This window comes from Eupeodes corollae, chromosome 1, assembly GCF_945859685.1.
Source record: "Eupeodes corollae chromosome 1, idEupCoro1.1, whole genome shotgun sequence".
Taxonomy (NCBI): Eukaryota; Metazoa; Arthropoda; class Insecta; order Diptera; family Syrphidae; genus Eupeodes; species Eupeodes corollae.
The window spans coordinates 49,033,714-49,055,506 of record NC_079147.1 but is presented as its reverse complement, the minus strand read 5'-3'; the positions used below and the strand labels follow the sequence as shown (position 1 = coordinate 49,055,506).

The 21,793-nt window shown below is 36.3% G+C and overlaps 1 protein-coding gene across 1 annotated transcript; it reads right to left on the bottom strand.

Annotated features, from left to right (window-relative positions):
• Window positions 1–630: 630 nt before the first annotated feature.
• Window positions 631–20,681, bottom strand: LOC129939700 (GILT-like protein 2). Its single transcript, XM_056047807.1, has 5 exons — window positions 20,450–20,681; window positions 20,200–20,358; window positions 10,419–10,586; window positions 10,200–10,340; window positions 631–875 (listed from the first exon to the last, which is right to left on the bottom strand). Exons 1-5 carry the CDS (start codon window positions 20,543–20,545, stop codon window positions 774–776), a joined length of 666 nt encoding a protein of 221 aa, XP_055903782.1. The 5' UTR covers window positions 20,546–20,681; the 3' UTR covers window positions 631–773.
• Between the last annotated feature and the right edge of the window lie 1,112 nt (window positions 20,682–21,793).

Below are 21,793 nucleotides of genomic sequence, written 5' to 3'. Positions count from 1 at the left end.
ACGGTTTTTTTACAAAAAAATAAAACTCTAAAAAAAACAATACTAAAACTTGGTAAAAATTTACTTTCGACTCAAATAGTTTTTCAAAAATTAAAAATATTGGCTTCAAACTTATTTTATTTTACAGAAAATATTGTTTTCGATATTCAGTGATTTTTATATAAAAATCCAACAGTCCGTTTTTCATAAAAAATAAAATCTATAAAAAATAGTACGCAAATTTGGTAAAATTGATACTAGTACATATAGACAAACTTTTAAGGAAGACAAATCGACAGACGGGATGGGAAGTTATCAGTGTGGGTCGCATCCCAACCTCTTTTTTATTTTATTTTTAGTCCCGAAGGTCTTTGAATCCAATCCCGATTGACGGCCGGCGGGCGAAGTAGTGGAAGACCGTGACTCGGGTGCGAACTTGTCGTTGCGAAACTAGGTAAGGACCTAGCTGGCTGGAGACCCATGTTGGTTGTGGCCCACGTCCGTCTTAGAATATAGCGCGGCGTTAAGTAAGTAAGTAAGTAAGAAAGGTAATATAATCCAAGAAGAAGCGATTATCTTATTATTTTGTGTGAGAGTTTCTAACGTTTTAACAGAAACTCTGTGTTTCTAAATGCTAGTAAAAACAATTAATCTGGTTTATCATGACTTTCTTTATTTCATCGAACCTTAATAACAACTTGATAACATTGAAAGTGTCTTGGTGTTTATTTATTATCTTATCAAATCATAAATATTAATCGATTCATGTAAACAAAACCCGCATTACAATATTATTAACATCCACTGAGCTTAATGTTAAATTTGTTTTCATATCTCTTACAGAATACAGCATCAAAATCTTCAAGTATATCCTCCTGTTCATCCCAGCTGTAAACCTATGAATAAACACAAAAAGCAAAATATATTAAATAATAAAAACAAGACTACAAATGGTATAAATGTAATAATTGTTTTCATATTATGAAACATATAGGAAACTTAAAAGCATCATACTCGTATCTATTCTAATTTAAATTTAATTCAGTGTAAGTCACATACCTACCTAACATAATCCGATTTTCTATCTATGGCACATTATTTGTCTAATAGGTAGAATCGTTCGATATTATTGTCTATTTTAAAATAAGGGTGACCATATACCTTTTTTTAAATTTTAATTATTAAAAAAAAAGAGACATATCGTTCAAGAGTTGTTTTATGATGATAGGTAAGTAGGTATTGAGGTAGTTGGTCGTAGAACTTTTTTGACTGATGTTATATGAATTGATATACTGGAGACACTAGCGGTTTTTCTAAGTACATAACGTTGATGCCGTTAAAAACCGTTTGATTAGCTTTAAGAAGTGTATTTTTAACTTCCCATATTAAGTTATTGTAATGGTCCGGTTTGTCGAATTAAAAATGTTAACATTTATAGACGTTTGAAAGTCCTTAGTGCCGAAACAAAATATTTTTAGAGAGATGTCTGTGCGTGCGTATGTACGTACGTCCATACGTTCGTATTAACTTTTTTTGTAAATCAAAAAAAACTGAAAAATATATTTGTCACTTTCAATATTTTACGAACAAAAAATGATTGTATCCAATAATAATATGCAAATAATTTTATGGAACGAGAAACAACCTTTTTTGCATCTGGTAAAATTTTGAGAACAATCGAATTGAAAGTTTTTTTTATACATTCCTACAATATCTTTTGAAAAAAAAATCAGATTATGGCTTCAAAATAATTTTATCTTATTAAAAATATTGTTTTTAACATTCGGTAAAATATTGAGAAAAATAAATATCCAACTGTCGTTTTTTTTTATAAAAAAAATAAATCTACAAAAAATAGTACGCAAATTTGGTAAAAATTGCTTCTCGGTGTTTGATATCTCGTAAACAATAGATACAAGGTACAAAACAAGATTTGACTTCCAATCAGTTTCATTCATCCAACTTGTATTTGCTTATATAGGAAATAAAAACTTTTAAGAAATGCTACTAAAATTGGTAAAAATTGGTTCTCAAAATATTCTTGGTAATTTTTATGGTTCTTGATTTTACCCGGGTAGTACCCATTTCAACAAAAATCCGGGTACCCGGGTAATGCGGGTATCTATCATCTACGTAGCATCAAATCTACTAAAACGTGACACTTTTATTGTGTTCCACGAATCACGCACTGCTTCCCACAATTATTTCAAATTCTATTGTTTTGCTTTATGAACTGCGTTCTTAAAATCCCCCCACAAATTTGCAATATGGTTTAGGTCTTGGGATTGAGTGGGTCACTATATAACGGATAACTTCTTCTGGGCAAACTATTAGTTTGCCTTTTTAAACGTATGCTTTGGGTCTTGTTGGTATACCCAAACCAACGGCATTTCCTCCTCTGCATAGGGTAACATAACCTCCTGGAGAATGTCCACATACTCGGTTGCATGCCTTATACCCCCCATGAGATAAATAGGCCCAACCCGTAAAATGAAAAGCAAGCTCACATCATAATTTTTCCTCCACCATGCTTCACTGTTTTTATAGTGTACCGCGGATAGTATGCTACATTTTAAGGTCTTCTTGACGACCTGCATTTAAGGGTCTCTCAATGACCCTTCGACCCAAAAAGGACGACTTTGCTTTCATCGCTTCACAGAACATTCCTCCATTTCACTTTAAAGTTTTCCTACTATCCGAAAAACTAAAATGCAAATTCTTTCAATATAATGAAATTTTCTTACCAATTACTAACTTAAAAAACATTAAACCAATGTACATATCTGTTACATGGTTTTTGAGACAAAAAACTCAAAACGCATTTTTTTTAAACACAACAAAGATTTTCACTTGGCCTTTTAAGAATAACCAAATTCTAGTTACAAAGTTTGCAGAAAATATCTTGAGTCCATATCCATTTTTGGCCATTTTGTTATGAGCATTCAGACAAATAAATAAAAACGCAGTTCAGTCAATACTAATCTTTTAATTCCAAAATTATTAATCTAATAAAAATCGTTAGAGCCGTTTCGCACGAAATCCAGATAAAAAAAAACCGTTACATGGAAGTTCGAGCTAGACTGGGATTTTCTTTAAACTCTTATATATGAAGCTTTAATAAAATTGCCCCTCCCGGCTGAACGGAGGGGAATAGACCCCCTCCAATTCGATTTTTTTTGTCTTAACCGATATAGCTTTTTGACACACCTAATACAAAATGTTTAAAATTATAACATTGTTTTAAGAGATATATTTTGTTTGATTGAACTTATATTAGTCCCGATCCCAAAAATGCGGGTTCTACGCCTTCTTCATCGAACAGTTCCACAGTTTTGAATAGAAGGAGAAGCAGTAGTGCAGATCCTGCCAGAAAAAAAAGACGCCAAAATGACGAAACTTACAACGCAAAGCGACAAGAACAAATTTGGCAGGCAACCATATTCATGATATCTTCAAATGGGCTGCCGATTTCATTCGTGGAAAGTGATGGATTTAAACATTTTATTTCTGTTGTTGAACCCAACTATGAAATTCCAGCAGTTTCAACTATTTTATCCAGGTTACAGCTATTATATAATCAGGTTAATACAAAATTAAAAATGCGATAGGGTAAGCTTCTTCTAAGGCTTTAACTACAGATGGTTGGTCGTCCAGAGCACAGGACTCATTCGTATCAGTTACTGTGCTCTATGTTAATAATAATCGGGAACTAAAAAATTACGTATTATGTGCAGAATACATGGAAGAAAGGCACACTGCAGAAAACTTGACACTTGACACTTAGAAATGGTCATAGCAAAGTGGGATCTACAATAGAAAATATGTGCAGTTGTAACTGATAACGCAGCGAATGTTGTATCTTCAGTACGTTATGTTGAAGAAATTCGAAATAGTCTTTGCTGTGCCGCACACACGTTGCAAATCTGCGTTAAACATGCCTTGCAATCAGTAGAAGCATACCAACTTGCACTGAAAAAAGCGAGGACTTTAGTAGGTCACTTCCACCACTCTAATATGGCTGCTTTTGAATTAGGTAAGAAACAGCTACAACTTGGTTTACAAGAATTAAAATTAATTCAAAGTTGCCCTACAAGATGGAGTTCATCATATCTCATGTGTGAAAGGCTTATAGTAAATCGACCAGCTGTCGTTGAGGTTTTGGAGGACAGAACTAGAACATGTTCAAAACTGGCACTGAAGCTAGAAATAAGCCAGAAGGAAAATGCGCAATATTAGAAGCTATGACCAAAATTCTAAAACCATTTCAGGTTGGAACTACAATTTTATGCCAAGAAAGTATCACCATTTCTATTCTTTGACGGATTATCAATGGACTCATTAATAAACACCTCACTTTCAACGTGCGTCGGAGATGACGAAAATACTATCAAATTCGTGGAAACAATAAGAGAAAGTTTGCCACAGAGGTTTAAAATGGGTTAAAGGGGTGAATTCGAAGAAGTTCTCACGGAACAAATTTCATAATTTTTAGAACCAAGACACAAAAACTTAGACGTCGAAGCTGAACACATGAAAGATGTTATAAGAAACCATGTGCGGCATCTAACAGAAAATTCTTTGCCGAACGATAATAGAGAAATCGTTTATGGGAAGCGAACTGCCATTGACTTTTTATTAGATGCGAAATCTGATTGTGCAAATGTCAACAAGTTTGATATGTATCTGAGGGAACCACAGATAAACTGCAATGTTTCGGAGCCCTTGAAATGGTGAAAAATAATGAGGCTAAATATCCAAACCTAGCACTGCTGGCCAAAAAGTATTTATGTATAGCAGGTAACCTAAAAGATCAAGTCTGTTGCCAGAAAATGTTGGCTTGTTGACATTTTTGATTAGCAATCAAAAATTGTTACAATCAAGTCCTAAATAAGTTTATATTTGTAATTAATTTGGCCACGTTTTAATATCTTAACGAAAAAGTTATTGTGTTTTTAATGACTAACTACTTCTTTTCCGAAAATGTTTATTAAATTTACGTTTTTAAGATGAAGATACATTTTTTTAATAAAAAAATTGATATGAATTTGTTTATTTTTAGTCGAATCGAAATTGGAGTACTTATCTATGTATGTTGTATAAGGTAAGCAACAGAGAAATTATATATATTTATTATTTTCTTTCAATCTTTCTTGCGGGTACTTGGGTACCCGGGTAATTACCCGGGTATGCGCCTATGCGGGTGTCTAGAGACCTAGTAATTTTATTTTTTTTAGAATAATTCAACTGATAACTTTTTTAACAAAACACGAAAACCTACAAATGTTTTAAGCAAGACAAATCGAGAGACGGGCGATGGAAAGATATCAGTTTTGTTATTCACAGACTAAATGAACAGAACATAAAATGTGCTTCGAAAACATTAAATTTTCAAAATATGGTCACTCTGTAATTATTATAGTGTTGTTAAATGAAAACCGATGCGAATAGAGTATATTGAAAGGACCAAAGGACCATATAGGTTGTAAAACTAATACCTTTGGTGAATGAATGAAATCATATTCTCTGTTTTATTGTTTTGATGTCAATTGATTTGGCAAAAAGGTTATTGAGACTCTAGAAAGCGAGACTATTGAAGTGCGGAGGTTCATGTTCCTCATTAAAACACACTCATATCAATTCAAATCGTATCGTATCGTGCCCTAGATATATTCACCTATGCTCAAAGTACAGTATTCAACGGCATAATAATAATTGTTAGGTCATTCGGTTTAAGATATTTATGCAATAGGGCTTAAGCCTACACTACACATATTCGTTCATTCATTCATGGAAAATATTCCGAAAAAGCCTTTTGCGGGAAGCTTATGTTCATGTCATGATATTATTATTTATAAATCTCTTTTCAAAAACGTTCAATATTTTCGAAAAAGGGATTTAAGATATCGTTAGATAAATGATACTGATGATTAAGTTTTTGTAAACCATACGTATGGAGGTATTTTCCAAAAATGGCAGAAGGAGGGTGGTTTAATAATAATTAATAAACCTGTGGAAAATGCAACAAATATATTATAAAATCCATAAGAGGAAAAGGCGATGTAAATTTGATTGCGTACAGCAATGACATTTATGATAAAATGCAAAATACATAAACTGTTAAAATAATTTTCCTAAATTTCATTCAATGGGTGGATTTAATCCAAAATAGATTTATAATGGCCAAAATAATTACACACTAATTGTTCAAATGGTAGACATGTGCATTCAAGAGGACACAAGCGTCCACAGGTTTTTCTCAAAACCCACCTCTGTCTATCAACTCCTACTCTCACCTCCCCTAGTACCTCAACTGGAGATTGGGTTCAACAACAGTGGAAAGTTCTTGGGGACAGCAAACGAGAGAGGGGGTGAGAGGTGTTTCCACTAAGGCACCTCTCCTTATCCAGGCGGCAGCGGACGAATTCTCGAGATAGAATCAACGGTGGCGTCTACAGTTCCAGTAAGGTCGAACTACTTAGTGAACACCTTATAGGGCTTCTTCGACATATTCGAAGCCCAGGCCTATAAGGAGCGGTTCATCCGGCTCCCCTTCTTTGGAGTTATACTAAGGATCTGGCCCTCCAGGTTGGGGGTTGTGCCGTCGGGGTGACTTCCTGGCCACGTAAAAACATCATAGTTTCGAAGCACCAACAAGCCTCGGATACGGACGAATTTACTGTTGACAACCTACGCAAACGAATTAAGGACAACGAGCTTCGGATATGCACGTGGAATGTTAGGTCCCTAATAGACGACGCGACGTTCAGACGAACAACTGGCGGAGGCCCTAGTTATAGCAACCAGACATCAATGACATCCAGGAAATACGGTGGAATGGGCCAGCCGGGCAAAAAGAGGATGTAAAACTGCGATATTTACAATGTGGTGACTGCTACCTGGAAAACCAACAGCGCTTATTTGGATGCTGCTTCGCCATTGAAGCCAGACTTAGGCAAAAAGTCTTGAGCTATATGTGCATCAATGAGCGCCTCATGACCATACGCATCAGGGCTAAATTTAGCAACATTAGCCTGATATGCGCGCCCGCCCCCACAGAAGAGAAAGATGACAACACCAAAGATATGTTTTTCGAGCTCTTAGATAGTAAAATTGTCCAGGGCGACTTTAATGCCAAGCTAGGAAGGCAAGACATCTTTGGTGGAATAATCGGCAAAAACAGCCTGAACAACAACACTTCCGACAACGGATTCAGGCTCATAGATTTTGCTGCGGGGCAAAACGATATGGTAGCCAGTATGCGTTTTCTACGCCTCAACATCCACAAAGGAACTTGGACTTCTCCAGATCAATCTACCGTCAACCAGATTGACCATATTGCGATCGAAGTCAGACACGCTTCCAGCATCACGGATGTCCGAACTTTCGGAGGAGCTAACATCGACTCGGACCACTACCTCGTTGAAGCCAAGGTAGCACTTGGGGTTTCCAGACCCATAGCAAAACAGGGAGGTGCTGGGAGAAGGTACAACGTCGAACGGCTACAATCGCCAGAGATCGCTGAATCCTTCTCCGACCGAGTTACAAGTAACCTCCCTCGAAGTTCTCTGCCTCCAACACGATGTATCGAAAACCAGTGGCAACATTGCCAAGATGCAATCAGAGAAGCCGCCTCTGATGTGCTGGGTTTCAAACAGCCACCAACAAGGAACCCCTGGTTTGATGAGGAATGTCGGCAGCCAAATGCAGCCAAACAACAGGCACCCAAAGCGGCGCTGCATAAAAGGACGAGAGCTGCTCATGAGCTCTATGAGCATAAGAGGCGAGAGGAACACCCACTTCTGAGAAGGAAAAAGAGAGGGCATGAGAAGCGTGCGGTCGAAGATGTTGAGAGGTTTAAAAGCAGGAATGAAGTTCGAAAGTTATATGAACAGGTGAAACGAAATTCACAGGTACATAAACCTAGAACCGAAGGCTGCAAAGACGAAAGTGGAAACATCATAGTGCAACCGCAGTCAATGCTGAGGATATGGAAGGACCACTTCTGCAGACTGTATAACGGTGAGGATGAACCGGATTCCGCTGTCAGGCAGGATGATTCAACACAAACGACGAAAGCCAACAATCTTGTCCTCCCGACTTAGACGAAGATTGCCATATCTAAGCTGAAGTCTAATAAAGCCGATGGAGTGGATGGCTTGAATGCCGAAGTCCTTAAAGTAGCTGGAGATAAGTTGGTTAGGAGCATGCACCAACTTATCTGTAAGATATGGTCGGAAGAAATCATGCCCGATGAATGGAACCTCAGTATTGTTTGCCCGATCCTGAAAAAAGGAGACCCTCTTAACTGCACCAACTATAGAGGAATCAGTCTACTTAACATCGCCTATAAAATCTTCTCTGCCGTATTGTGTGAACGTCTAAAGCCTATCGTCAACAACTTATCAGTCTAGTTTTAGACCAGGAAAGTCCACAGTCGATCAAATATTCACATAACGCCAGATCCTAGTAAAAAACTCAAAAACACCAAATCAATCACCCAATATCTTTTCATCGATTTCAAGGCCGCATATGACAGCATCTACAGGGGCGAGCGGTATAGTTGTATGTCTAGTTTAGGCATTCTTGCCAAACTCGTCCGTTTGTGCAATGACCATGGGGAATTCACGCTGCTTGATAAAGTATGGAAACAACTTAACAGAACCTTCCGATGTCAAAAAAGTTTAAGACAAGGTGATGAGCTGTCATGCGATGTTTTTAACATCGTGCTTGAAAGAATAGTGCAGAGCTTACACGTCAAAACTAAAGGCACTATCTTTCAAAAGTCTGTCCAATTTCTAGCATATGCGGATGACATTGACATAATCGGAAGAACCCGTGATGTCAATGGAGCATTTGTAAGTATTGAGGCAGAGGCGGCAAAAATGGGTTTAACGGTTAATGAGGGCAAAACAAAGTACATGCTGTCGTCAAGAAAGGACATACATTACCGAGGTCTTGGTCAAAACGTCATCATCGACAGGCGTAACTTTGAAGTAGTCAAGGACTTCGTTTACCTAAGCTCCACAGTAAACGCAGAAAACAACACCAGCGCTGAGATCAAACTCAGAATAACTCGTGCTAACCGCTGTTTCTTTGGGCTAAGAAAGCAATTGAATGGCAAAGCCCTCTCTCGAAGGACCAAAGTGTCGCTATATAAGACCCTTATCATCCCCGTCTTGCTATACGGTGCAGAATCATGGACTATGACAAAAGCGGGTCGGTTCGGGAGAAAAGTTCTTTCCTTGGTCTACGGTCACGTATGCATCGAAGGAGAGTGGAGGAGCAGATGCCACGACGAGCTGTACGGGCTGTACAGCGAACGTAGGCTAGAAGGGTAAACGTCCAACGACTAAGATGGCTGGGTTACGTAGAGCGCATGGAAACCAATGCTCCGGCCCGGAAAGTCTTTGAATCCAACCCCACAGGATAGCGCCGTAGAGGAAGACCGCGGATCAGGTGGCGCGTACAAGTGGAAAGTGACCTCACCCAACTTGGAGCACGAAACTGGAGACATCTAGCTAGGGACCGAGCTAGATGGAGAAGTTTGTTGGGTGAGGCCCTACTTCACACAGGACTGTAGCGCCACCTTAAGTAAGTAAGTAGATTTTTGTGTGGTGCATTTTTTTAAGAGTGCCGTCTTATTTCTTGTGCACGCACCCAAATGGTTCTTTCGTTTACGGGCTTTTTAAAGATTTCAATACAATTATGGAGCCAGTTTTAGCTATCATTGGTTTTCATCAAAATTGTAAGAGCGATTATGAAATCAAATTTGTAATGCTTGGTGTCAAAATAAAACTGATCAGTTGCAGATTTTGTATAAAAAAATTATGTAGCCTTTTTTCTTTGAGATCGTTTTTAATTTTTCAATTATTAAATCGTTTTCAATGAATAGCTTATTGCTGATATCACATTTTGGAACATAATAATAATAAAAGTTTTACTTCTAACCTCACATTCATAACTTCAATTAGGAAATTTCATTTCAATGATATAACCGACTTGTCTAAAAAATATAGAATGATTGGTTTCAATGATGCAAACAATGAAAAAATTATTTTTCAAAATCCATTTTTTTCCGAAAAGCTAATGAATGGTCTTAATTTGTAATTTCATTATTCATCTTAAAAGAAAAAACCACAGCTTTCAAAAAGTCTTCGCTAAACTTCCAGTTAGCCATATTAAAATATTTTACTCAAAATTCTGTATTTTAGTTTACTTACATTATCAATAGAAATCGTCGGGATAAATGATGGATTTATTGAATAAGTATCGTTGCCATATTTTTCCAAAATATCTGAAGTCAATCTTGTATTTTTAGAATGTTGTGCAGCATCTACGTTTATTCCAAATTGGGTGGCACACTGTTTGTTTTGTAAAAAAAAAATCAAAGGAAGAATTAAAGAAAATTCATGTTAAGTTCATTTATTACGAGTATTTACTTTATCCAAGTTCCGGTTGTATCCACTCATCAAACATGAGATCATGTCAAAAGCCTCGCGTTTGGTATTATGTTCGATGATACTAGCGTGAAGTGCATTTAATTCACACTCCTTTCGACCATGCTGACATCTCAAAACTTTTTCGTTATTTCTTCGATCTATGTAAGACTAAAATAAAAAATAGATACATTAAAAGTGAAGCCGTCACAAATTTAAGGAGCATTATATCGTTTCGACAAATTATTAAAAGAGTAGATTTGCAATTCAAACCATAAGTTTAAGCACTTTATGTGGAGCATTCGTGGAGATTAATCAAAAATAATATAAAAAACACTAACAACAATATCTCTATTAAATAGAACAACTTGAAAAAAGGACATTTAACGATGATAACATTGGAGAAAACGTCACCATGGACAGCTATAACTTTGAGGCTGTTGAGGACTTTGTCTACCTAGGCACAGCTATAAACTCAGAAAAACGACACCAGAGCTGAAACTAAACGAAAAATAACTCTTGCAAATCGCTGCTTCTTTGGACTAAGAAGGCAATTAGATAGTAAAGTGCTCTCTAGAGCATCTAAAATCACCATCTGTCTATAAGACACTCATCCCCCCGTTCTAATTTATGACGCTGAGGGCTAGACCCTTTTAAAGAGAGATTAGATCGTCTTAGGATGCTTCAAGATAAAAATTCTTCATGTGATTTTTGGTCCCGTCTAAATAGATGTAGAGTTGTGGAGAAGATACAACACCCCTGGTTAAAAAAAAAACAAAAGTCCACCAACTTAGGAGGCTGGGTCATGTAGAGCAAATGAACCTCAACGCTCCAGCCAGGAGAGTCTTCGAATCAAATCCCGACGGACGACGCAGTAGATTAACGCCGCGAATCAGGTGACGAACGCCACAGGTGGGAGAATTCCTCAACCAACTTGGCTAGGGCCCGAGCTGCCTGGAGACGCGTGAGTCCCAGGTCAACCTGGGATTGTAGCGCCACCTTAAGTAAGTAAGTAAAAAACAACTTGGAAGTAAGTATCTTCTTTTATTCTTAAGATATTTAACTCAACATTTTAGTTTTAGTACTTTTAATATTTTTAACTTCCCATAGGAAGTTATTGTAATGGGTCCGATTTGTCAAATTGAAAACTTTGACATTTCTCGACGTTTCAAGGTCCCTAGAGTCGAAATAAAAGATTTTTAGAAAGATTTCTATGCGTGCGTGTGTAGTGTACGTACGTTCGTACGTCCGTATGTCTGTACGTTCGCGACTTTGTTTTCGTCGTCCATAGTCAAGAACCAGAAGAGATATCGACTTTAAATAAATTTAGTTCTGCAGACAATGTACTAGCAAAGCTTTTTTCACTCGCTCTGCTAATATTTTAATCGCGAATGATCTGATTAGCAAATCTTCATAGATAATAAATTATTCTACTTACTTCAAAACTGAAAGCCTTCGGGAAATTCGACCAACAAAAAAAAAAGAGCGACGACGGTTGAGCGGATTCAAGAAAAAAAAACACGCAAGAAAAACAAAGTTAAACTTTTCGGTAAGGTGGTCAGTGCTTGTGCTTGGATGCCCGATCCTTCTTTTATTTTCTTCTTTCTCTTTCTCTTTTTTGTTTTTAGCTTTAGTACTTTTTTTTGTTACACTAAAAGATGGCCGATGATTTTTAGTGGTGGCAAATTTGAAAGTTTAAGAATTTTAGTACAAATTTAGGATCTTGACATCTTAAGCTATACTTGCAATGATTTTTTATTTACATTTTAGAATTTTTTAATTCAAGTTTAGACTTTAGGTTTTACATTTAAATTAAAGTTTAAGTATTAAAAATATCAAATTGAAAATTAATTTAGTTTTAAGTCAAAAGTAATTTAAGTAAGGATTTTAAGTGAATTCAAAAAATTAGTTTAAAAAAAATCATTAATAGATTTATGAACTGCTTGTGCTTCAACAGATATAAATAATAATAGAAATAAATAACTTATTGTAAGTGTATAAGGATGTGGTATATAAGTGGAAGACGTAAAGGAACTGTAAATGGTGAAAAATATTGAAATAACAAATCACCAAACAGACAGACATCGTTTGGACTTGAGACTTTTTGATAGTCATTGGAAATGCCTGCTAAATCTGAGTTCAAAAACTTAGTTGGATAGTTAACAGCTTCGGTAGCATCATCTACTGTATCTTGAGATTTAATTCGTTGACATCCACAAATATTTGCTGCTAAATATTGATATTTCTGACAGCCACTCATGAAAAAGAACATCTTGTGAATAATCATGCAGAAATCGACGGGTAATTTTATGCTTCCAGTTTCATCTGCAGTAACTTTTCCGACGCCTATATCTAACAATTGTTTTAAGAATGTTTCAGCGGATGCATCTTAAAACAATTGAACAAGCATTTTTACTTTCAGTTGTACTTTTTTAACATTACGCCACATTGGCGATGAAAGGAGTAACAGAGTGCCGCCAAACAGTCTGTCGTTTTTTTGTTATACCTTTCATTCATCCCAGATTATAATTTACACTGTTTCAGCATTGTGGCCAAGGATGATTGTTTTTTTATATTGCACACCGCGCCTGGGTTATTTTGAATATTTATAGTGGCAGTTTAAATACTGAATGAGCTTTTCTGCCTCCATCCAATAAAGTTGGCGCCATCCCAGAAGATGCAACAGCCAATGCGATACCATAATTTTATCGTATTTTGTCAACAATTAGCGAAATAACGAATTTTTGCCAGTTCCACCTAGTGCAGCCAAAATAAGAATCCATCTTGTCCTGCCGAAACTGTGGGCATGATGTGGTCATAAATGGTTCATCGCTGCCATTTCTACATTATTGTATTGTAGCCAAATTCAATTCAGTATCTATTAAATCAGATGCATTTCGATTTGGTGAATAAATAACGAAATGACTCTGTGGTAAGTTGGGAATGAGAATGCAAAGATCCTTAATAGCAAACAATCCTTCATTGTACATAGCATCACTGAACACTATCGTAAGATCGTTGCACAGTGTACATTTTTGATGCAATTACACCATACCACTTAGGAATATAAAAACTAGAAACAAATCTATTCTCAAACTTACCGTATGTATATATACAAAATTTCATTGAAATTGGTTAAGCCGTTTCGGAGGAATATGGCAACTAACACTGTGACAGGAGAATATTAGAACTAGCGGACCCGACAGACGTTTTCTTGTCTACACGTCTTTAATTTGAAAATTTCAAACTTTTAATAAGCTTAAACATTCTGGACCATTTTGATGAAAATTATTATTCAAATGTTTTGACAATATCTAACGTCATTACATGTAAATTTATTACAATTAGACTAATCGATAGCGTGTGAGAATGTGCAATGAAATCTTTAACTTGTTTTAATTAAAGGTAAAAAAGCTTACACTCAAACTATTTTATTTAAAAAATATATTTTTTATTTACAAAAACTTAATTTATCGTAATGCCATTGGATGTACAATATTTTTGGGTAAATCCTGAGGTGTATAAATAAATAAATTCGATGGTTTTCCAACTCTGGAACACGCAACATATAATTGGCCGTGAGAAAAACATGGGTTTTCTAAATCTAAGCCACAAATAGTGGCTTCAAGAATGTTGCCCATGATTTTTTTTACAACTAATCGCGGGCCATTACACAATTTTCAGTCGCAAATTATGTGGTGGCATTCCAGGTTAATCTAGTGAATTTAGAAACTCTACAGGATAGTTGACAACTTCGTCAGGATCAACAACAGTGTCAATCGATTTAAATGTAATTTCATCACCAGGCAATGACTGTTGTATTTTAAAATTGATGGCGTCAACATTAAAAAAAAAACGGATAAAATAGCTCGCTCTTGCAGCCATTCATGATTAGTATAATTATGTCTTAAATCTGGAAAGATACTTGTTATTAACTCATCTTTGGTAGCCACCATGTTGCAAAAATTCTCTGGAAGTTGAACATATTGTGTATCTTCATACAATTGAATTTTACCGTTGCCAATGTCTAACAATTGTTCAGAGAATCCTGACGCTAATGGATCATTTTGAAGTCGAACGCGCATATTAATAGTAAGGCATAATTTAGTGACACTTGGCCATAGATAGGATTCTTTCAAACATGCGTTTATTTCGTCTGCATATATTGCGCGTGGAACGACTGGTAATGTTTGTCTGAAATCACCAGACAGCAGCAGTAGAGCACCACCGAAAATCCGAGCATTATTTTTGATATCTTTCAGGGACCTGTCGAAAGCTTCAAGCGAATGCTTCTGGGCCATTGTACATTCATCCCAGATAATAATTTTACATTTTCTCAAAACTTCAGCCATGCCTGAATGCTTCTTTATGTTACACATTGCTTCGGGATTTGTATGAACGTTCAAAGGTAATTTAAGTGCTGAATGCGCAGTCCGTTTTACCAGTGCTACCTGGAGCGTCTAAAAAAATGAATCCACGTTAATCAATTGAAACGTTAATTTGATCATATACATTTCGTTGTTCAGCAGTAAGCAATTGTTCATTTTCCGCGAAAAAAGTAGCCAAAGAAGTCTTATCGAACTGGTGTTCACGTTGAACATCGCTGTTGATGATGTCTACTGCTGGGCGATTCGGCGCTGGCATTCCAAAATGGATGAGCTGCATGTTTGAAATAAGAATACAAATATCCTCAATCATTATTAATGACTCTTTGTATACTTCGGCGGAGAATTCAATATTAAGATTTTGATTAGTAATTCTAGTCCGATGCAAAATATCCTCACTCATTAAGTCTTATATTTGTTCCACAGAGCAGATGCATCAGACGGAAAACACGTTGTCAATATTATTGAAAATAATTGACGAATTTGAGATCCCAATGGTTATCATCCTCCAATAAATGTAACTAACGACCCGTATCGAAGGAAGAGTCGTATGAAGTACGATTGACTTTTCGCAAATATTGGAAGGACGTCGGTCCAGGGACGTTAACCAGTAATAAACGCAAAAAAAACATTCGCGTTGCTTAGGATGAACTTTATATAATCGACCTAAAGTTTTTGTCATAAGTATATCAGCGAATCCTGGTACTGGAATGCCTCGTTTCCGCGGTTCCCAATTCTTTGATTGTTTATTCCATGTACAAAATTTAGGAACATCAGTGTACATCAACGTCCTTGCGAATTGACCAACAGCATCTTGTCGACTACAAAGGTTAAAAAATTGAGTAAGAGTTGTTTTTGAAGCCGTCAAAGCCTGTTGTAGTGCTGTTTCTTCTGTAAAGTAAACACGCTGTCCGTTTTCAAGATGCACAGCCAAATGTATAACAGCAGGATCCCTTTCAAAATAGCTTCGTTGCTACTTACGTATCGACCCATTTGATAACGTGTTATTTCGTCATTGTCGTTAACATTTTGAACAGCAAATAAAGCTTTATCACTACCCTTGTGAACATACTTTCAAATGTATTTGATAGACTTCACCGAACTGCATAGTTCAACGTTTTTGTGCGCTTTGTAGGTTTTGGACAGCAATGGCGAATATGGAACTACCCAGCGATTATCAATCTCACACCATTTGACAGACGCAATTCATATGATTGACCACCATTGTCTAAGTCTCTACGTCGATAAGATGGATAACCGTCCATATTGGTGATAGTATCAGTTTCACATGGTTTTGAAAAACATTTTGTACATTTTCCATTATCCATACATGGCGACATCATGTTTAGAGTGCCACATGGACCATGGATCATATTTGTAGTAACAATGTTAAACAATTCTGGATCAACATTCGGATCTGAAATTTCCGCTGAAATAATTTTGTCAATTTCTTCTGCGCGTATTTTATCCACCAACCAAATTAAAATATGCGCATGAGGTAAACCTCGTTTTTGTCATTCAACAGAGTAAAGCCAACAACGCGTTTCACCAAATATCGAGTAATGTGTAATCAAATTCATCAAAGATTTTAATTTTTGTTTAAAGACACGTGCAGTGACATCATGACGGTGCATCGATGTTTGACCTGGCAACAGTAAACTTTTGATTTCATCCCAGTTTGGATTACACGTAAATGTTATAAAAAGATCAGGTCGGCCGTATGCACGTACGTAAGTCATGGCATCTTGAATATATTCCTGCATAACACGCGGGCTACCAGTGTATGATGATGGGAGAATATATGCGGTACCAATATTGTTGATGTCATTCGTTGCATCCACGTTGCCGATTACGGCGTCATGTAAATGAATGTACTCCTCAGCACGAAGTTTTGCTTGATTAAATTTTATGCATCGTAATCTCTCACTTTCGATTTTTACATACATATCGACAATGTACTGATGAAATAGCTGTCTGTTAAAAAAACATTGTTCAGCGGACAAAATTGTGAATCTAAACCATTCTCAGATCCCCTTGAACACACACAAAAAATTTCATCAAAATCGGTCCAGTCGTTTAAGAGAAGTTCAGTGACATACACACTCACAGAAGAATTATGTATATTAAGATATGTATGTAAGTATTGACAAAATAACACAATACTTATTTTCATTGTTTTTTTTTTTTTTTTTTTTTAATAATTAGCAAACACTAAAAGGGTTTTTTATACCTTTAATATGCCAAAGACACAGTGTGAGCATTAGGAAAAGAGGGAAGGGTTGGATAGGAGGTGTCGGTGTACATTGGTTTTAAATTTCTGAACATTGCAATGACAGGGAAAGATAGAGCGTGGCAAGGCGTTCCACATTCGCGTAGTTCGGCTAAAAAAAGAATCTCTGTACTTCATAGTACGTCCGAAGTTGGGCTCAAGGGTAAACTGATGGGCATTCCTAGAAGCGCGGGTATTACGGTTAAATTGTTTAAGGGGAGGAATGCAACTGGCTATTTCACTAGAGCATAGTCCGTTAAAATAACGGTAAAAAAGGGTGAGGCAAGAAACCTTGCGTCGATGTTCGAGTGATGTAAACGAGTTGATGATGTTAATGTCACCAATCATTTTAAAAGCTCTTTTTCGAATACTGTCTAAGAGGCTTAAATAAGTTACTGGAGCACCAGCCCAGAGATGAGAGTTATATTCAAGTTTCGGACGTATATAGGTTTTGTAGATTGTAGCCAGATCAGACGGAGAAAAAAATTTCTTGCAAAGTCTCAAAAAACCTAGACATCTTGCGGCATTTTTGGCAACATCGCGTATGTGATCGCTCCACAATAGGTGGTTGCTGATGCACATTCCAAGGATGTCAAGATTTTCTGTTTCGTTGATGCAAGTGCCACTCATAGATAGTGGCAAAGACGGTTTATCTCGCTTTAACAATGCAAGACAGCATTGCGTTTTCGAAGCATTGAATTCCACACGTTTTTTTATTCCCCATTGTACAATGCTGTGTAGGTCGGAATTTAATGAGCTAATCATATTTTGCCGTTGCAGTTCCACATCCGAAGAGGAGGGTTGTGAGTCTGGAAACGAATATGAAAAGCTAAGAGTGCTATCGTCAGCGAAACAATGTATTGGATTAGAAGTAGCAGACAGGAGATCATTTATAAAAATGAGGAAGAGGGTCGGAGACAAAACGGAGCCCTGGGGCACACCAGCGTTTATTTTATGAGTTTCAGACTTGAATCCGTCCAAAACAACTTGTATTGAACGGTTCGAAAGAAAATTTCTAATCCAACGAAGAAGAGATTCGTCGATACCGAAATGCCTTTGAAATATCAAGTGCAATAATCTTACTTTCTCCAAAACGATGTAAAGATCTGTTCCACTGTTCGGTGAGATGAACCATGAGATCACCAGTGGACCTATTGCTACGAAAGCCGTATTGCCGGTCATTAAGAAGCTTCCGTTCCTCAAGATATTTCTTAAGCTGATAATTAATCAGCGTTTCCATGACCTTAGAAAGAAGGGACGTTAATGCTATCGGTCGGTAATTTGTGGGAGAAGAAGATTCGCCTTTTTTTGGAATTGGCTGAACAAATGCAGTTTTCCAACTACTCGGAACGAGCCCAGAAGAATAGGATAGATGGAAAAGCTTACGCAGTGGTTTTGCTAGCGTGGAAGAACATCTCTTCAGAATAATAGCGGGAATACCATCTGGGCCAGCGGATTTATGAATGTTGAGATCTTTAAGAACTCTCGCCACAGTTCGAGTACGAAAAAAGATTGGTCCCATAGAATCATTTACGCGTTCAAGAACTGGGGGAGTCATGACACTATCTGTTAAGGTGGAATTTTCAGCGAACTGCCTTGCAAATAAGTTGGCTTTATCAATAGAGCTAACTAAAGGAGTGTCATTGACAACAAGCGTAGGAACCGAGGAAGAGGAAGAATTCCTCATGTTTTTTACAAATGACCAAAAATTCTTACTGCCTTTGGGACATTGCAGTATTTTTCGCCGTAAATTTTGGTCATGTAAAAATTTGGTCCTTCGAATATAGGCGTTGCAGGCCTTCCTGGCTTGCTTAAACTTTTTCCGGTTTTCCTCAGTTGAGTTGGCTTTAAAACACCGGAAGCTCACCTCTTTCTCCTTGATAACCTCTTTGCAGCTCGAATCGAACCATGATTTAACCTTGGGTTTAATACTTTTAACCCTATTCGGGATAAACGTTTCCATTCCCAAATGAAGCATAGCGACCAGTTAAAGATCCTGAAAAAATTATTGAGACCGTCCCAGTTGGCTTTCTCGTACTGCCAAACGGTTCTCTTTGGAGCTCGTTCTTTAACTGGATTTGTTTGACAGGAGAAATTAGCAGATATAACACTATGGTCCGATGTACCTAGAGGCGTCAATACACTGATTGTGTATTTATCAGGATCAGAAGTGAGAAACAAGTCAAGGGTATTTTCTGCTCGGCCGTTAACATCTGATATTCGAGTAGGCTCATTGACAAGCTGAGTAAGATGGTTAAACTCAGCAAAAATCTCAGCACACATTCCTTCGGGCGTTGTCTGGCCGGAATGGCGAAGCCACGAAGAATTGTGAACATTGAAATCGCCCGTAATAACGATTTCAGTGTGAGGATACAGGGAGACAATTCTTTGTATGGAGTCAGACAGAGCATCAAATTCCTGAGAAGTTGAAACTCTGTCCATACCGTATTGTGGTAAAAGTTGATATGCAACATTATTCCTAATATATATGGCGAGACCATGGTGTGAGAAGAATAATGGCACTAAGCAATTCCCATGAATAAAAAATTCAGCAGGATCGGAATCTTCACCTACTTGGGTTTCACTCAGACAGAAAATTCGATCTTAGCCCACGAACATTACTATAATCTACTCTATAATAACCAGTCATTGCAATATAAAAAAAATCTTAAAATCAAAACAAACGAACTTCTAAGTATATTACTGTATAAGATTATTTAAAGATCTTCACAATAAACCTCACTACTAGTGTTATGCCTTTAGTAGTGACGTTCAATTGGTCCGGACCCTGTTTTTTTGAAGTTTAAATCTTTTTGCACCTATTATGAAGAGGGTTAACTTAATTTTTTTTAGTTACACAAGTCTTAAAAACCATATTAAGATTTGTTTAAATTAATTTTTCATTATTTCCTATATAAACTTTGATAGGTACATTGTTTAAAAGAAAAGATTTTGAGACAACACAAAAACTAAATACATTATAAACTACAGTTTAAATAAAAATATACAAGTTCATCAAAAAACCCGATAGAACGTCTCATGCAAAAAACAACTAATATTTTAAAACATAAAACAAATTTACTTTAAACAGTTCCCCCCTCCCCCAAATTTTTAAAACATTCCTACTTACCACAACATTTCCAAAAGGTACAAACTTGAGATCAGTAAAATTAAATCGGTTCTTCAACACCATCGAAGGTAACAATTGATTTTTTATAAATCGTATGCTATCCGGGCATAAAACTTCATAATAAACTTTGACCTCTAGTTGCTTATTTGATGATGCCTCCTACAATATATTAAAGCATAATTTCTTACTCGTGTTAAAATTACATCTTGTTGATTAAACAATTATTGAAATCAAAACTATTCTTTCTTACATCGTCGTCAGCGTAAACATCTAACGTTAAAATTAATAAAACCACAGATAAAGAAATAAATTTGCGTGTGAATATTCCCATTGCCAACGACATCATTTCGTTTCGAATTTAGATTTCGACTTGGACTTGGACCGGATGACTGAACGACGAGACGCAACGCAACTACTGTGAGCGACTGAACGTTTAAAATAGAACTGACAGCAAAGTGTCAAATGGTGATAGGAGGCGTATACAAATCACTGTAGAGCTATCAGCTCTTTACTGTATGCTGCAAACACTGCTCAGCTGGTGAAGCGGGAACAAAAATAAAACAACGCAACAATCTTCAGCAATTTATGATACGCTTTGCTACGCAAATCATTTCAATTTATTGACAAAGAAAAATATTGACAAACCCATAACAGCATCGTTGACAATGGCGTTGAAGTTGTCAAATAATAAAAATTGTCCCGTTGTTTTATTTATAGAATATTTGAACATCTCGGCATCAACTTTGCATGTGCGTTTATGATAGCATAAGCTTCAATCAAGATTAAAGGTTTCTGAATTTCAAAAAAAATAATAAAACTTTTAAGAAAATGTAGGCTTTCGGCGACAGGTCTTATCACAAACTTTAAAGAACCAGGGCTGTATTAAGTCATGTGCAATTATGATGTGATTTGTTTCACTCTTTAATAAAACAATAATTTTTTAAATATATTTGCAAAGAGTTTAAAATCCTTAGTAGAAAATCTTGCTGAAAAACATACATTTCCCAAATGTTTGTTTTTGCAGCTCGAATGTGATTTCAGTTTTCAATAAAATCTATAGGGCCAGCAAGACGGATTCTGAAAGGCCTTTGTATCCTAAATGTGGAACTGGATTCAATTTTGTTTTTTAAGTTTTGTATTGCTTTATATTACATAACAAATAAAAAGTTATTTGCAATGAACAATTTTTTGTTGAACAGTTGTTTGGCACTGTTTTATTTTTATCGCAAAAATTATAATAATGTGATTTACCTTTTTAAAAGCTTTTTTCAGGGCGTATGAATAATAATTTTAATTGCCATCATATAATAAACAATGTACATTTATGAGATAACTATTTTAACATAAAACATTTGCAGCGGAAGTTATTTAAACAAAAATAAAAAAGACTCATACTAAAAAGATTCTTAACGATTTTACACCATGTTTTCATAAAAATGATATATTTCGTAGTTTCAAGTTGGTAGTGCTGTAATTTGACACCTGTCAAACTCAGCTGTCATTTGAAGTGTCACAAGTTTAGTAATAACAATCAAACAACGTGTTAAAATAATTAAAACTCTGTACAAAGGTATTGATTGTGATTCGAATGTAG

Bases quoted from the DNA above. Each gene is read 5' to 3' on its own strand.
- LOC129939700 (XM_056047807.1), bottom strand. From the start codon at position 20,545: ATGATGTCGTTGGCAATGGGAATATTCACACGCAAATTTATTTCTTTA. The intron at 10,587-20,199 runs GTAAGTAGGAAT...TTTTTATTTTAG, and splicing joins TACCTTTTGGAAATGTTGTG to TCTTACATAGATCGAAGAAA. The intron at 10,341-10,418 runs GTAAATACTCGT...CAAAACAAACAG, and splicing joins ACAACCGGAACTTGGATAAA to TGTGCCACCCAATTTGGAAT.